The sequence below is a fragment of a genome, unplaced genomic scaffold (genome assembly GCF_019419815.1).
Source record: "Pyrus x bretschneideri cultivar Hongxiangsu unplaced genomic scaffold, Pyrus_bretschneideri_v1 Contig7, whole genome shotgun sequence".
In the NCBI taxonomy this organism is placed as follows: Eukaryota; Viridiplantae; Streptophyta; class Magnoliopsida; order Rosales; family Rosaceae; genus Pyrus; species Pyrus x bretschneideri.
In genome coordinates this window covers 2,066,618-2,084,531 of record NW_025999809.1, presented here as the reverse complement: position 1 = coordinate 2,084,531, position 17,914 = coordinate 2,066,618, and the positions used below count along the sequence as shown (strand labels likewise).

Below are 17,914 nucleotides of genomic sequence, written 5' to 3'. Positions count from 1 at the left end.
TTTCGTTCAATTTTGCAATTCTGGTAGCAAAGTGTCTACTCATCGGATCTTGGCACTTCCCTGTTCTCTTTGCTTCCTTTTGCTTATCTCTTCCCGGGGGCCTTGCAAAAGAAGGAGATAGGGTCATTTCATCGACAACTTCATCTTCGACATTTGTTTGTGCAGCATCACGTTGAAATAATCTTCCCCATTGTTGGTCTGCATCGGTTCCCCACCTCGTACAATCCTTGAAGATGTCCCAAGCATGTTGCAATTTAAAAACTTGATTTTTTGGTGTTACTCTTGTCTTGTAAATTTCCATTGCTTTGTCACCCTGTGCAAAAAATACATAAAAACAATTAGTTGCAAACTAATATTATGTACATGACAAATAAGATATCAAGAAAAAAACTCATAATTTCTATGGCGCTCCTTCCACTAAGCATGCCAACCACGACTCTCTCCAAGTTTCCCTTCCATAAAGTGCATGCTTTATTGATAGTCTTCCACCGATCATAAACACCACCACCGCCCCACCCACTGCCGTTGTAGTTTTCTTGAAACTTTGCAATGATTTTATCCCACAAAACTTTTTTATTTTGATTTATGCCAACTGCACCATCTTCGCTAACAAAAACCCATGCCAAGCATAAAGCAACATCTTCCTCACAGGTCCAATTACGGCCTCTAATATGCTCTCTTGCCATGTTGAACAATTTCGAAATGGAAAGAAATGGTAGAAAGATAAATTGGAAGAATTGTAGGAGAAAATTGAGTTTTGTGTGGATGTTTGAACAAATAAATAGGTATTTATAGAGTTTTTGGGTGAATTTTGAGTTAAATAATTTTAGCCGTTGGATTTAAATTTGGGCCATTAGATTTTTTATTTTTTTTACCGTTAGATTTGATTATATTCTATCTCAGCCGTTGGATTCAATGTATTTTAAAATAACATATTTAAAAAAATTAAATTGAATCTAGACTGTTGGATCAACCAATGGTCCGTTAAACCAAGCCTTTGGATTCAAAGTATAGCCGTTGGGATTTTTGGGTGGCCGACAAACGGCTGATAGCGGGGCTTACCCCTGTCGGGAAAGGTTTGCAAGCGCATCGCATGGGGCGCGTTGGAGGGTGACCGAGCTGAGACTGGCCTAATTGCCAACGAATCTAGTCGCACCAGGGGGGAGATTTTGGGGGGTATTTGGCACAGCTTTAACATTTGGCATTTAGCCCAATGTTTTAGCATGTGTTGGAGATTGTTTTTTTTGGGGGGGGGGGGAATTTGGGGGGTAATTTAGCATTTAGCCCACCATTGGAGATTGTCCTAAACACTATGAAAAAATATGAAACAAATGAAAGATTTTTTTTTATAATTATTTTAGCCATTAGATTTAAATTTGGACCCTTAAATTTCTTGTTTTATCGTTGAATTTCATCAAATTAGATCTTAACCGTTGGATTCAATGAATTTATAAATATAAAACAAAATAAAATATACATATATGGTGGGCCAACCACACTGATCCTGGGCTAAATCATGGGCTAAATTTGGCTTCCATTTGAGTTTTAGGCTTTAGGCCACATTTTAGCCTTGGGTTGGGTTGAGCTTTGGGGGGAATAGAAGTGGAAATTTAAGTAAGTGTAAATATTTTAAATTGACAATTGAATCAGTTCGTTGTATTCATATAGGGTCAAGGAGTGTAGTTGTAAAAAATCATCAAAATTAGAGGTAAAATAACTGTTAAATCGTGATTTTTCGTTGTTAACCATCGAAAAGCTTTGTCTCGTTACTTGATCTCTGAATTTTTGTTTTTTGCAATTTTTGGCGTATGCAATCTCGAAATATATACAAATAAGTTTGATGGTTTGATCGTTGAAATTAGTTTCGTACAATGTGTATCCCATCAAAATGATAGATTCTCTAACATTTAAGAGTTTATTTATACTTTCATTATGTATAACATAAGGTTTTGTGGTATCCACTAGTGTAAGTATTTTAAATTGATGATCGAATTAGTTCGTTGTATTCATATAGGGTCAAGGAGTGTAGCTGTAAAAAATCATCAAAATCGGAGTTAAAATAACCGTTAAATCGTGATTTTTCGTTTATAACCGTCGAAAAGTTTTGTCCCGTTACTTGATCTCTGAATGTTTGTTTTTTACGATTTTTGGCGTATGCACTCTCGGAGTATATACAAACAAGTTTGACAATTGGATCGTTGAAATTAGTTTCGTAGAATGCGTATCCCATCAAAATGATAGGTTTCCTAACACTTAGAGTTTATTTATACTTTCATTAAGTATAATATAAGATTTTGTGGTGCCCACTAGTGTAAATATTTTAAATTGACGTTCAAATCAGTTCGTTGTACTCATATAGTGTCAGGGAGTGTATCTGTAAAAGATCATCAAAATCGGAGTTAAAATAACCGTTAAATCGTGATTTTTCGTTTATAACCGTTGAAAAGCTTTGTCCCGTTACTTGATTTCTGATTGTTTGTTTTTGTGATTTTTGGTTTATGCAATCTCGAAGTATATACAAACAAGTATGATGTTTGGATCATTGAAATTAGTTTCGTACAATTCGTATCCCATCAAAACGATAGATTCCCTAACACTTAGAGTTTATTTATACTTTCATTAAGTATAACATAAGATTTTGTGGTATCTACAAGTGTAAATTTTTTAAATTGACAATCGAATTAGTTTGTTGTATTCATATAAGGTGAAGGAGTGTAGCTGTAAAAAACATCAAAATCAGAGTTAAAATAACTGTTAAATTGTGATTTTTCATTTATAACCGTAAAAAAGTTTTGTCCTGTTATTTAATCTCTGAATATTTGTTTTTTGCAATTTTTTGCATATACAATCTCGGAATATATACAAACAAGTTTGACGATTGGATCGTTGAAACTAGTTTCATACAATGTGTATCCCATTAAGTTCAATGGTATATATATTTATTAAGTAAATAAAATTTATAATATTTTTTTAGAAAAAAAAAAAAAAACCTTGCGCGACGCCACAATGTTATCGTTGTGCAAAAGCACTTTGCTCGACGTCAAAATGAAAACATGCATCGCACCATTTGTGACAATTTTAACCGTGCAATAGTAAAAAATAGGAGTCTTTTTTAAAAAAATTTCCCAAGTTTTTCCATATTTTTTTTAATAATAGGCCTTCCTCTCGCTTACCTCTCTTTTCTCGCTGCAGCCGACTTTCCACCTCATCCTCTCTCTCTTCCCCCACTCCAGCTGAGTTTCCTCCTCATCCTCTCTCTTCCCAACGTAAACCCAAATCCTCCTCCACTCCAGCTGAATCTCCTCCTCAGCTCAGCTTGCACAAGGCATTCCCACCCAATCGCCCATCAGTTTCTCGACCGCCGATCAATTTTGTTCATGTAACTATACGGTCTAATTTGATTGATGGTAATTGCTGATTAGATTTTTGGTTTCTGGATATGATTGTTGTCGTTTTGATTTGATATCAGTCGTTTCATGCTGGTTTCGCTGTTATGGTTATGAAATTAGGGTTTTTTGGACTGCGATTGATGTGGGTGGAATGAGATAATAACCATTAGATTTGATTTTTTTTCATGTGGGTCAGTTTTGTTTTGTTTTTTTATAGCTCAATCTTTGAGTTTCTTATCTGTGGGTTTTGTTTTCCGTTTAGATTTCGATATAAGGTTTGAATAGCTCAATCTGTGAGTTTCTTGTGTATTTTGATTGATATTGTGATGTTTGATTTGGATATGCATTTTTTGTTGATTGGTTTGTTGGGTCAGTCTTACATGTAGGATAAGCTGTCATACCAATTGATTCATGGTATCGTTCACTTCCTGCAATGAACTTCTAATTGAATAAAAAGAAATATAAATCCTAGCTCTGAGGTCCCAATTTTCAATTTCTGAATTATGGTCCTCAATGGAAGTTGGAAGCCTCCATATTAACTAAAGCAAAATGGAGGCCCAAATTTAAATTTTGGAAACAAAATCAGTTACAAGTACATTATCCCTAAACCAATCAAGTACTTGCTTATAAATCCAAAAGGTCAAAGAAATAACTGTTCTACTATATACATACACTTAACAACAGAACAAAAAATATACTTTGCTATGACAGATTCCTCATCAGGGATCCTACTAGAGTACATCCTGAAAAAAAAAAAAACAATCACAGTAATTGAAAAAAACAGCCATGGTAATTGAAAAAAACAGCCATAGAGTACTTCCTACTAGAGCACATTCAAGAAAGTGTTCAAGAGCCTTTGCAAGTTCCCCATAGTAATTGAAAAACACAACCTGCAATCTAGGAACTCTGGCTCCTAATTTTTGGCTATTAACCATAGAGGACTTCCTATTTTAGTTGCTTATTGGGATTTGTTAGGTTTATCTGCTGTTAGTTTCAATTCTACAGGAACTCTTGCTCCTAATTTTTGGCAATTAACCATCTTTAATTAGTATTGTTTCTACCGTTGCACTACTGCTATATATATATGTGTGTGTGTGTGTGTGTATGAACAAATGCAGGAAATGATTAGTTTCTAATGTTATAATTTTATGGTTCAAAAAGTGTATAGATGTCGTGGTTGATCATTGGTCATCGGAGCGTGACCAATGGGCCTCCTGCATTATCAGGATCTACTGCTTCATGCGTGAGTTCTCCATTGATTGGGGAGCCTACACGCCTTACTGAGGCTACTCTTACGATGTCCCAGGCGCCCGTCTCATCGACGCCATTAATGTCGGTTCAACCACTCAGTGCACGGCGGCCTCACCAGCCGCAAGCCGAAGCCTTCTGATCACACTTCCTCATCATCCTAATTAAGGGTGAGGCCTCCCAGCCAGGTAGTTTTTTCTAATTCTCACTACGTTGTATTTTCTTTTTGCATTTTAAAACTATTATTTTTATGATGGTGAAAATTTGCTGGTTGTGAAATTATGTTGCAGGTTGTGAATTATTGTTATTTTATTGTTTTAAGGTTTTGGGAAATGCTATACTATTAGGGGAGGTTGTGTCGAATTTTTTGTACAAATTTAAGCGTAGGGTTTTCACCATTTAAGGGTTTTCACCATTTAAGTATTTTTGACCAGCTAAAAAAAACACCAAAGGGCGTAGTCAAATGCTGAAGCAGGCACAGAGAGTACGTCAGGCCGCCTCCAAGATCAAGAATGCGTATGACCCGCGACATTGTGGAGCGGCTACCTCACAGCAACATAGCATCATCATTAGTAGTTATGGTGTTGTTATTCGACAAAATTGTCCTATGAAGTGGGAGTCTTGGGCAGAAATTCCCGAGGAGACGAAGAAACTGGTGCAAGACAAGTTGTCGGTATATTAATTTTTAGCCTTTATTATTTTTTTAATTTTGTTTACAAATATTAAAAACCAAAATATATTATCTTAATATTTAAATTTCTTACTATTATTTTATTATTTTTCATATTCGTAGGTCATTGATGATCTTCAGGACATATCCCCCGAGGCCATGGCCTACATAGAAGAGACCTTAGCAACCCCGTACAAACATTGGAAGAACAATCTTCACACACATTTTAAGCTATGGGATAATTTGGAGATTGCTCGTCTACATGGTTGCCCAATTGAGTTGCAGGACCGGCCAGAAGAATGGGAGTGGCTCTGCAAACATTTTACGAACCCAAATTTTGTGGTATGTACATAATATTTTAATAATAACTTATTATTGTTTTAGTTATTTTTTTAAGCTTTTTTTGTTAATTTATTTCAAATAGTCGCACTAACATGTATATTGTGTGTTTAACAGAAGAAATCTGTTGCTGGCAAGAAAGCTCGAGAGTCAAAGACACATCTCCACCATTCCGGTTCGAAGCCCTTTTCGTATAGGCTTGAGGCACGAAGTTAGGTAAAAGTATATTAATTTTGAAAATTTATAATTTATTTATTATTATTGATTAATAAAATTTTCTTAATACTTTTTTCTTCATGAGGGTTCTAAGTTCCCAAAGATTGACCCGTTCAAGGACGTTTACGTTCGACCTGGTGATGAGACAACTAAGCAGCTTCATGTAAGTATATGTAATTGTTATTATTCCTATATGTATGAATTGTTCAAATATTATTTATATTTTGTTATTAAACATTATATGTTTTTTCTTTATTATTACAAGATGCTATGGTGGAAAAGCGCACTGCTGTTCTCCAAGAAGCAACATCGCAACTTCCCGCGGAGACCTCGATCGAGGATGTCACGGTACCCGAGGATGCAGGTTTTCAGATCCTGACTGATTTCCTGGATCAGAACTTCGGTCGTCGTCATGGCAAGGTTGTTCGGTGTATGGGGAAAGTGCTGATTCGTGAGATGAGTGCCTCTTCTTCTAGATCGAACACATCAGAGGTCAATGCATTAAAGGAGGAAGTGACAACCCTAAAGGGTTAGCTTGCGGTCCAAGATGAGGAGATAAGGACCTATGCCGTGCAGATGAGAGACCTTGTACGAGCCATACAGATGTCCAGCCTCCAAATCTCACTACCAGCACCTAATCTTGCTCCACCTTTGATGTCTGAGCCACTTCGTCTTGCCGATACCCAGTAGCCTGATGTATCAAACCTAGAAGAGTACTTGTAGGTTGTTCTTTTTTTTTTTTTTTTCTTTTTGTTAGAACATTTTGTATGTACATTTTCGTATATTTTATAATTAAATATTGTTCCTTGGTTAATTAATTATTGTTTAGAATTTAATTACAATATTTATTATAAATAAAAATTAAAAAATTTTTGACCAAAACAAAAGAAAGGGGTTTGCGCGATGAAGAAGAAACCTATGTCGTGCAAAGCCACTAAGCCACTTTGCACGACGTATGTTTCTTCTTTGTCGCGAAATCCTTACTGTCACTACCTTGGTGGGACAGTTAGTGTGCGACGAAGGTTTCGTTGCGTGATTTTTCAGGCAACCATTTTTGACTTTGCACGACGAAGGTACCTACATTGCGCAAAGTGTTTTTTCTACTAGTGTCAGGTGTGGCCTTGAGGGGAAGCTGTTAAAGCGTGTGGAAAGCCATTGCTTCTTTGTGTGTTAAATGAAAAGATAGAGTTAGAGATCGAAGACCTTGAGAGTTGCGGTTAAAATGTTCCAATATACATTTCATCTTCGTTTTCTTAATATATAGTGTTGTTTGAGGATAGATTTGATTGATCAGCCAAATGTAACATGTTTTCAATTTAGATCTTACACGAAGTTTTATGCAATGTCTCTTCCCACACCTGCATTGCAACACAGGCAACTGATTAATTAATTATCGCATATAATTTAAATATGCAATAGCACAAGTGACATTGACCATGTGCCACGCACCCTATATGTTTAGGCCTAATTAATTAATGCATGAACTCAATTATGCAGGTAATTAAATTATAAGGTAATTTAGCCAAAGGTCAATAAAAACTTTACTATTTAGTCATATATAATGACATGTTTTTGTTTTGGACTTAATCAATGATATATTTTTATTAATTAGGCATAGGTCAATGATGAATGACATGTAAGCTTTAAGTCATTATATGTAGTTAAAATTTGACTCTTTTATCCTTCCCTCTTTCTCTCTATGAATGCAACATGGCCTCCTCGACCTCAACAAAGTCCACCAATATCTCAGTACTAAAATCAAGACCCCAGGATACGAACTTGAACTCAGAGTTCTACCTCCATATTTTCCTACGAGGCTTCGTGATTTTTCAACTAGGTAAGGGTTGGGAACTCATGAACTTCTTCCTTTTATGGTTCTGATCTTATGCCAAAGTTTGAATGTGAAAATCCGCTTGATTTGGTGAAGGTTAAACGAAAATCAACTCAAAGAAAATTTCCCCAATTTCCTACGAAGGACCTGCGAGGTTGCAGGTATTTTCCGGCTAACTACGGCCATGCCTCAGCCCCAGTTATGTATATTTCTATTCCTTACCTCTTGAGCTTTATTTTGGCTTTTGAATCTTTGAATTTGGTTGAGAAATGAACCCGTTATGGCAATTTGAAGTTTTCCGGCCATCTCCCCTGCGATTCCGGTCTTCTTCTTTGTTGGTTTTCTATATGAATTCACATAACAAGAAAAGACATTGCGATGCAGTGTATGAATCCACAAACCTATTTGAATCTCAATGCACAATCACAGAACAGGAAACAGACACTGCAACAAAGTGTCTGAATCCACAAAATCGAAAATAAACACTGCGTTGCACTATCTGAATCCACAAACCTAGTTGAATCTCAATGCACAATCACAGAACAGGAAATAGACATTGCAACGAAGTGTCTGAATTCACAGAACAAGAAACAGACACTGCATTGCAGTGTCTAAATCCACAAACCTATCTGAATCTTAATGCACAATCACAGAATAGAAAACAGAAACTGCAACGAAGTGTTTGAATCCACAGAACTGAAAACAGACATTGTGTTGCAGTGTCTGAATCCACAAACATATTTGAATCTGTATGCATAATTACATAACATGAAACAAACACTGCAACGAAGTGTTTGAATTCACAAACCTATTTGAATATGAATGCACAATCACATAACATGTAACAGACACTGCGTTGCAGTGTCTGAAAAATGGAGGTTAAAGGTGGTGGGAGGCGAGGGAGGTTGAAGTAATGGAGGTTGAAGGTGGTGGGAGGTAGGGAGGTTGAAGTTTGAGGGTGGTGGGAGGCGTGATTTACAATGAAGGAGATTGAAAGGTTTGGTGTTTTAAATAGTAATGGTGTCATTTGTAATTTTAATTTGATTGAGGTGTTTTAATATATCTTAAAGTCTCATTGACCTATTTATAATTCCAATAAATTTAATTGACCAATTGTTAGTATCATAACTTTTAATTGATTTTATACAAAATCACCCTAAATAATAAAGTATGTGATTCGTTAAATTATCATCAAATCTTTTTGCAGTTCTTTGAGCAAGCATCAGGCAAGGTCTGCATTATTTTAGGACCATGCATGCACTATGTTTCCATCATGCAGAAAAATGAAATAATTAACTGTAATTTCTCAAAATTTATGAAAATGCATGAATGAGATCACATGGGATTTATATAAATTATATCAAATATGTCAAGGCTGTCAAGATTCCAATTGTCTCAAGGAAGATAATCAATAATCACCAGTTGATCTCATTCAAAAAGAGGGCTTGATTCTCTTGTTTATTTTTATATGCAAAATAATAAAAAAGTTTAAATGACAAATAACTCAACTCATAGCCACAAATTAATGTATTTTGCAAATCATGCCTCCTCCTTGGCAAAGAATCATGTGAAGGAATTGCATAGACATTGCATAGAGCCCTCTGACATTTTATATGCAATATGGATCGGCTCATGAGTTGGTATTGCTGGTCTGAGATGAGACATTGCATAGACATTTGACAGGGAACATATAGATCCAAATCGAAATCATGTTACGTTTAGCTCGTGATCGAAGTGGATGAGATTCCATGTCCCCTTCCCTTAACCAACACTATATATTAGGCAGATGCATATGGAAAGAAACTCATCAATCTCAATTGTACATTAACTACAAAGTCTTCATTTCTTTTTTCTCTCAAATCACAAAGAAGCAATGACTTTCCACACTCGCTCTAACAGCTTCCCCTCAAGGCCACACCCGATCGTTCAAGAAGTTGATGAACATTTGTATATATTGAGGTCCTCCGAAGTCACCTCCACATCTTCTTCATCAATCAACCACAACCTAAGTAGCCTCGGAGACTTGTATGATTGTGTTGATAGGTTGCTTCAGTTGCCCCTCACTCAACAAGCCTTGGCCCAGGAGCAGAATGAGAGATGGACCAATGATCTATTAGATGGCTCTCTCAGACTCTTGGACGTTTGCAGCACTGCCAAGGATGCTGTCTTGCAAACAAAGGCATACGTACAGGATCTTCAATCGATCATAAGAAGAACGCAAGGAGGTGAGTCTGAAGCTCTTACAAGTGAGGTTAACAAATACTTGAGCTCCAGGAAGATGGTTAAAAAGGCTATCCAAAAGGCTATGAAGAATCTAAAGGGAATCGATAGCAAAACCACCTTCTCTTCCCTTAACAACGACCAGGAGACAGTTGCCATTGTTGGCAAGTTGAGAGATGTTGAAGCAATCACTCTCTCAGTGTTCGAATCACTTATGTCCTTCATCTCTGGGCCAAAGTCAAAGCCAGGCAGCTGGTCAATTGTTTCCAAGATGATTCCCACTAAAAAGGTTGCATGTGAAGAAACCGAAGCAAATGAGTTTGCACAAGTCGATGCTGCACTACATAGGACAAGCAAACCCAATAACGCACGGAACCAGCTTGAGATGCTGGGGTCATGCATTCAAGGTCAGGAAGAAGGACTTGACAGCCTATTTAGGCAGTTGATCAAAACAAGAGTATCCCTCCTCAACATCCTAAATCATTAGATGTTTATGTTTTTCGATTTTGTACATGAAAACCATATACTTGTATATAATCTTCCCATACAATTAATGATATACTCATTTGAAATTTCAACTACTCTTGTTCTTTGTTCAAAAGCTTTCATTTCGGAATAGATCCTATACTCGTGCAAGTACTCACCAAAATTTAACCATTACCGCTCTATGTATATTCCGATTACCATCTTGTTCATCGACTCGAATCTAAAAATCAAAAGAAAATGAACTTATCATTATTGACCAATTATCAGGCGAATAATTGAATGAATTTTCATTTCCCAATGTCAAGCCTAAGAGGTAAATTCAGAGTAGTAAGTGAAATGTTACCGGTGACATCACATGTGATTGGTTTAAATTATGTCAAATGTCAAGGCTATCAAGATTCCAATTGTCTCGATGGACAACAATCCATGCCATTCAAAGTAATAAATATATGCTAATTAGATGGACAAATACAGACCAAAAATAGGTGTTCAAGGTCCATAATATAGCCTTGCTTTACTTCTTGAAGTTAATAATTCTGAAGCCCAGAAGTTATTAGCTGTGTCAAATATTTTCTTCTTTTGCCAATAACGCAACAAACCTTGCCGAAGAGTGCGGACAAAAATGGACCAATGAACTAGATGGATCTTTGAGACTCCTCGATGTGTGTGGAATCATTAAGGATGCCGTGTCACAAACAAAAGATTGTACACACGAACTTCAATCAATTATGCGCAGAAGACGGGGAGATGACATGAGCTTCATGATTGATGTTAGAAAATACCTTAGCTCTAGGAAGGATATCAAGAGGGCAATGAACAAGGCCTTAAAGGTCAAGGAAAGTCAAGACCAGAACCATGAGTCTCCAGCTACAATCAACATGTTGAAAAGGGCTACAGGATGCGCTGTTGGCCTTGTACCCCAAGCAATGGGCCTTGTTAGGGCGTGTGGGCCTTTTGACTCGGCAATTGAAGGATGTTGGCGATACTGCCAACAGCGCACCCTCTGCAGTCCACATGAAGCTTGCAAGTATTATCCAACCTTGTAAAAGTTAGCACTTTTTATTTTTAGTTTTTTTTTCTTCGAAATGGGGCGTAACCAACAACATCATTAGGCAATCCATTCATCAAGTTGACTACAAAAAGCAGCCATTTGTCTTATTAACAAAAGGTATAACCTAAGTTACATGGTTAACCATTGATCAAAAAGTGAAATTTTAACGTGACCACAAGACCATGCATGAAATATTAAAAATTTGGGAGCAGGAAAAGATAAAACAAGCATTGTTGTACAACCAAGAAACCACACGTGATGATGAGGATTGACAGGTAATTGTAATCACTGGCGTAGAGGCGTACAACGGGCCGGCTCCGAATTCTCATGTGCACACTGCACGCGCGTGAAGCGGCCTCCTCGTCTTCTGAAGAGGTAGGCATGCCAACCACGAGGGGGTTTATGTTTGCATCTCTCTAAACAGTTTACATTACACAATGCAAATTTGAATTAATTTTGCATGATTATTTAAACGCAGCCCCCTCGTGCAGCCCCATCATTAACTACTAGTTTATCACATGAAGCAAATCTCACTGGCTAATGAATTGGAGATACATTGGGATATGATCGAGTTAAAATAATAGGGTTATGAGTTCAAGTTTGTGTTGGTGTTGGGGAACATTGCATGAACACCACTGAAAGCGTATAGATCGAAATCGAAATATGTGATAAGATGCTTTATGTCTCCCTAGGTACCCTTTGACTCATTGCATGCCCCATTATACATGTAGAGTAGGTGTTTAAGGAAAGCATAAGCAAACTTAAAATTGCAAAAATTGAACTTCAAGTCTCCAAAACCTCTCTCTCTCTCTCTCTCTCTCTTGCTAGCAAAGTAAAAAAAAAATGGCTCCGATCTCATCTTTAAACCCTAAATCCAACTACCATGTTCGGTCGATAAGCTTACCTTCGAAACCACACCCGCTATTTCAACAATGTGAAGATCATTTCTTGAGAATAGCAGCTTCTGATGTCTCCTCTTCGTTTTCATCATCATCGATAAGCCACAGATTGAGTGGTCTTTTGGATTTGCACAATTGTGTGAACGATTTGTTTCAGTTGCCCCTCACCCAAGAAGCCTTTGTCCGGGAGCGAAATGAGAAATGGGTGGATGAGCTTTCGGATGGTTCTCTTAGGCTCTTGGATGTATGTACAGCAGCCAAGGATGCCTTGATACACACAAAGGAATGTGTACGTGAAATCCAATCGATCATGCGCAGAAGAAGGGGAGGCAAAAGCGGGTTCAGTAATGAGGTTAGGAAATACTCAGCCTCACGGAAGGTGGTCAAGAAAGCAATTTGCAAGGCCCTGGGGACTTTGAGGACTTCTCAGAAGAAATGCACCCTCTCTTCCACTAACAAAGACAATGTAGCCATGGCTTTGATTGGTGCTCTGAGAGAGGTTGAAGCAGTCACTCTCACAGTGTTTGAGTCCCTTTTGTCCTTCATCTCTGGAGCAAAGTCACAATCAAAGATGAGTAGCTGGTCTTTCGTTTCGAAGCTTATGCTCACCAAAAAGGTTGCTTGTGATGAAGATGATAAAACCGGCATAAATGAGTTCGCTGATGTAGATGCTGCACTGAACTCCCTTGTATGTCAAGAGGCAAGCAAATCTGACAATATGGTCGACGGTGAGAATGTGCAAAGCGAGCTGCAACAATTGGAACTGTGCAGTCAGGATCTTGAAGAAGGACTCGAAAGTCTGTTCCGTCGATTAATCAAAAATAGAGTTTCCCTTCTCAATACCCTCAGCAACTAATTGTAAAAATTTTGCTGTACTATCATGAACATCCAGATTTTTGTTGCCCTAGAAACTAGATCTTTGTACATGAATGAAATATGCATGTGTTGTCATTTGTAATACAAAATGATATACACTTCTGCTTAAATTTTCACTGCTCTTGTTCTCTCTTGAAAAGCATTATTTTTTGGACCATGAGTTCACGCCAGCTCTAAAACAAACATTAATCTTCGGGTTGCCTTATCAACTTTTCAATTATGATACTGTGCATGGTACCAATCTAGTAAAATTAATGGTGAACAAAAGTCCTTTTAGTCCAATTAAAAAAAATAATAATTAACTGTATGTCTATCAAAACCTCTGTTAACTGAAGCCATCATTATCCCCTGCAACAAAAGCTCTGGTAACTACAATTAAATCAACCATGTCTGTTCAACTTAGATGATGAGAGGTAAAGTTTTAGGAGATTTCGTAATTTCGATTGAGATCATATGGGATTTCTTCAAGCAAATTATATGAAGTTTCAAGGCTGTCAAGAGCAACTTGTCTCAAGGGAGATAATCAATATAATTAATCAACAGTTAATTAATAATGCTATTATTCATCTCACATGATTTAAGCACTAAGCATATCCTAGCTGTCTTTCAGTTAGAGGGACCATAAGATAACTTGGCATGCTAACTGTGGAGAGAGACTTACATTAAACAGAGGCCAGGGCAGGTAAACATATCACGCATTACTATGTATTTTAATTTTTTTTCACTTAGAATCGCATGATTAATTTGAGACATGAAACTTTAGTGTCACTATTTCATATACATGTCGACAAATCAAGGTGACCCACATAAAATTATCTTTTACCTTTTCGACGGAGACATAATCATTTACTTCTTCCATAGAAACGTCATCTTCTAAGTTCATTCTTTTTGCTTTCTCTGAATGAAAGGAGATGAGAATGATGAGTTAGGGTTTAAGGGAGATAATTTTTCTAAATATAGCGTGAGAGTTATCACTCCCCAACTTTCTTTTTTCTTTTGAAAAAAAAAAAAAGTAATGCAAAAGGGGATAACTAAGTCATTTTACAAATGGACAAATTTGTAATTAAAACATTCATAAAAAGGTGGGTGGGAAGATAAGACATTGGGATAGGAATAACACCTCTCCAAGTATTTAATTAAAAATAATATGGCTACAAAAAAACAAAAATATGGAGTATTGATGCAATTTTTGACACATGCCTAACGGAAAACTGACACAATAGTTGAGTTCATGCATATCAGTATTAGACTTCGATATAGGCATTTCCAAACAACTAAACTGCATAATAGTAAGCACAACTAAGTAATTTATCAAACAAACTAATTGAATTTGGAAAAACTAACCCCTGCATCACGTCAAACGTGAAATGAATGATAACTCTGTAAAAGAAAACTTTCTTAGAAACTCCTAGAAACAACCTCCATTGTTTGGTACATCACATGCACTGTGGTGCATTCTTCCTTTTTTCCTTGGTTGGAAAACAATAAGCCCTAAATGCTAATAGATATGAATTGGAAAATACTAACCCCTAAACGGTAATGGATAGCAAGCATTTATTCATATAACATGTAATGCAAACTACTAAAGAAACTCCTAAAACTATGAGTACAAAGTCTAAGCTTTTTGGTCCAGTTTCAAGTTGCATTTGCAGCGACATTCCGTGCCTATTGTTTGGGTTAATATTTGAACATTGGATTTAGATGAAGAAAAGCCCAAGAATGCTTAATAAAAGGAGACATGCCCGAAGCACAACCAAGCCCATAACCAAATTGAGGCATTCTCAACCAAAATGCAAGTCACGTGCTTGCCACTAAAGTGACAAGTGATGGAGACTAACCTACTATCAGCCAAAGAACACTTTCTAGTGGCATTACAAGTAAAAAGTTGATGACTCACTACCCTCCAAATGCTTTCAAATAAGAACAAAGTTACAACAATCAGTCTAATTTGCCTATAAAAGGACGAAGAGGCCCCAGAGACAAGGACACTCAACCAATCAAACAAACATACAAACTCTTCTCTCAAGCCAGATTTGCATCCAAAAGTTGAAATCAACCCAGATTCAGTCCTTTTTAGTGACAAGCTATCTCTTGTCTAGATTTCCTTAGAAAGCCTCTCTTTCTCTAGTTTAAAGTTATGCTACCTTTAACCATCGTAGTATCGATTCCCTCGTGTAGTCTTGTTTACCATCCATCCTTTTTTAGCATATAAACCCTTGTTAACACAAAGAAAAGTGATTGCAAGAAGTTCAACCTTGACAGACAAGGTGAAATCTTGCCTGAAGCTCTTTGTTTGTTTTCTGAATTTGTAGATCTATTACTTAATGCATTCTCCAGTATGTATTCAAGTTGTTTCCATCAGTTTTCCTACTTTAAGAGTCTCATTTGTATTTGGATCTAGTCATTTTAATGAATATGCTTTCATTAAAATCAATCAAGAACCAAGTAAATGACTTAGAGGGCTCTGAACTCCCTTCATTCAAACATATAAGGCTATGAACTAAAAGCCCTTAGTACAAGGCAAGAAAAAGAACTTAATGTGGACTTAACCCATCATGACAATCCTTTAATAACAAGAAGTCCGAGTAACTTGGGGCGCAAGTTATCGACTAAAAACACTCTTGTTATACATCTGCTATACTAAGATAGCAGTGGTACGCCAAAAACTTAGTTAGTTTTGATTGCGAGCCTCAAGGCCTGCACCTAAGGCCCACAAAGGCACATTTCAGAACTAACTTTATCATCTTCTTGTAGCACATCAACAAGCACGAGCCCGACTACACATCTAAAGTGCCAATCCCTTGGGGAGCTGTGTTGAGGTCCGAGGATCCCTCTTTAGAGAAATCTTCGCCTTAACATAGTTTTGGCACTCCCAGTGGGACCCTCATTTAGTCTTGTATGGCAAGAAGAAGAAGGAAGGAGAAAACCTTCAGGTGGAACAAAGAATATAGGTCACCTTAGTGTTTACCAAGATCAAGCATGACAAATCATCCAGAGGATTTTCCTTCCCTTTAAGGACCAACTATTCTAGAGAGCCCGACTTCAACCGAGAAGTCAGAAGGGAAGGTAACCAATGAAGATTTGCAAGCCACCATGGTACAAGTGCTGAAAAGTATGGAGAATATCACTCTGGAAACTAGTGTGGAAGTAAGCAGACTCTGTTCTTTAATAGGGAGTTTGCAAAGAAGATTAGATCTGGAGTATTCTACTCCAAAAAAAGGTTATGCCAGGGAAGTGATGAGAAAGGCTAGTCCTGAAAAAGAGCTAGTTAGCCGCCTATTTCCTTTGTTTGAGGAAAAGAGGGATAAGGGAAAAAACAAGGGAGGATCTGGAGTTAGTTAGCCACTGTTGGAGGAGATCATAGAAGCAAAGTTGCCCAACCTTCTATTATTTTCACTAGACAGTAAGGGGAGAGGGCAAGAAAGAAAGAAGTATGGGATGCCCCAGTTAATCGGAGAATCCAGTGGAAAAGGCGAGCCTACCAAGGTAGATAAGCCTCCTCCTTATAGGCCCCTACCATTTGCCAGTAAGGGAGGGGATGCTAAGTAGAGACAGCCCAACCCAAAAAAGGAAACATTCTTGAGCAATGATTGTAGCCTAAAATGGGGAACCTTACATATCCCATACAACAATGCAGGCAACCAGCAGCGCAAAGATGAGTTAACTGAGTTAAGAAGGATGGTGGCTCATAATGCTCAACCTCAGGCTCGCCCGCTATTCAGGATCACCTACTAGAAGATATACCCCAAGTATATCAATGAGCAAAATTCTTTTCCACTTAACTTCAAGATGCCTGCGTTCCCCACTCGTAGTGGAGAAGATGGCAGTGTGTCCTTTAGAGATCACATTTTCAAGTTCTCCAACTATTGCGTGGCATTTGAGGACAATCTTAATTATAAGTTAAGATTGTTTGGGAACTCGTTGGTGGGTCTAGCATCTTAGTGGTACTCTCTTTTGCCCCCCTCCCCAATTCTATTGCCAACTAAGGGCAAATAGAGATGGATTTCCATGAGTAGTTCTATAGGATGGAGCCCGAGATGTCTATTAATGACTTAGTGGAGGTGAAGCAATATGAACATGACTCTATAAAGAACTTCATGATAAGGTTTAGAAAGACACGAATGAGGTGCCAATTCCCTATCAATCATGCCTAACTCATATTCATTGCTCAAAAAGCCTTGAGGCTACCTTTGAGGAAGAAGTTTTAAGATGTACAGTTCAATGAGTTACAAGAGTTAGTGATTGCTGCCACAAAGTACGAGAAACTGCTGCTTGAAGAACAATAAGTGAAACACTCATCTAAGGTGCATCTTTTCTACAAAAGTAAAGTTGCAATTCACCAAGTGGAGTTTGAATGAACTAAGCCAGAACAAAATGATGGCCATGGAAGAGAAGGGAGGGACATGTGTGCGGCAGGGATGACTACCTTTTTCAAACCTTTAATAGTGAAAAGGTTAGTCTAACCAGTCAAAGATCAGAAAGTGGTGATGAATGATGGTGGATTTGTCCCTATGAAGCCTCCTAAATACCAGAGTTATTTTTTTGATCTGACCAAGGTCTCGGAGATCTATGAAGAGTTGGTGCGAGTAAGAGTGATTGTGCCTGACAGCACCAAAAAAATGCCTAAGCCAGAAGAACTAAGAGGAAAGAAGTATTGCAAGCTGCATTACCCTTTTAATCATTCTATAG

General features: G+C 37.4%; 3 protein-coding genes across 4 annotated transcripts; all 3 read left to right on the top strand.

The window, feature by feature from the left end:
- Positions 1-4,558: 4,558 nt before the first annotated feature.
- On the top strand, positions 4,559-6,550 carry LOC108866063. 2 transcript variants are annotated; one of them, XR_001951895.2, is made up of 6 exons: positions 4,559-4,825; positions 5,072-5,310; positions 5,431-5,649; positions 5,764-5,862; positions 5,948-6,025; positions 6,128-6,550. XR_001951895.2 is itself a non-coding variant. In XM_048574279.1 (5 exons), exons 2-4 carry the CDS (start codon positions 5,101-5,103, stop codon positions 5,860-5,862), a joined length of 528 nt encoding a protein of 175 aa, XP_048430236.1. In that variant the 5' UTR covers positions 4,559-4,825; positions 5,072-5,100; the 3' UTR covers positions 5,863-6,025; positions 6,128-6,550. The 2 variants fall into 2 exon arrangements, 1 of the variants encoding a protein (XP_048430236.1); XM_048574279.1 differs by having other exon boundaries at positions 5,764-6,025.
- A 3,016-nt stretch (positions 6,551-9,566) lies between these two features.
- On the top strand, positions 9,567-10,400 carry LOC103933594. Its single transcript, XM_009343284.2, has one exon. It carries the CDS (start codon positions 9,567-9,569, stop codon positions 10,398-10,400), a length of 834 nt encoding a protein of 277 aa, XP_009341559.2.
- Positions 10,401-12,293: 1,893 nt separating this feature from the next.
- LOC103933593 lies at positions 12,294-13,205 on the top strand. Its single transcript, XM_048573907.1, has one exon. The coding sequence runs from the start codon at positions 12,294-12,296 to the stop codon at positions 13,203-13,205; it is 912 nt and encodes a 303-aa protein (XP_048429864.1).
- The last annotated feature ends 4,709 nt before the right edge of the window (positions 13,206-17,914 follow it).

What these genes read in the sequence shown, in the direction of transcription:
- LOC108866063 (XM_048574279.1), top strand. Translation starts at nt 5,101, where the DNA reads ATGCTGAAGCAGGCACAGAGAGTACGTCAGGCCGCCTCCAAGATCAAG. An exon ending in TGGTGCAAGACAAGTTGTCG is followed by an intron (nt 5,311 to 5,430) that starts GTATATTAATTT and finishes TCATATTCGTAG; the next exon opens with GTCATTGATGATCTTCAGGA. An exon ending in TTACGAACCCAAATTTTGTG is followed by an intron (nt 5,650 to 5,763) that starts GTATGTACATAA and finishes TGTGTTTAACAG; the next exon opens with AAGAAATCTGTTGCTGGCAA.
- LOC103933594 (XM_009343284.2), top strand. Translation starts at nt 9,567, where the DNA reads ATGACTTTCCACACTCGCTCTAACAGCTTCCCCTCAAGGCCACACCCG.
- LOC103933593 (XM_048573907.1), top strand. Translation starts at nt 12,294, where the DNA reads ATGGCTCCGATCTCATCTTTAAACCCTAAATCCAACTACCATGTTCGG.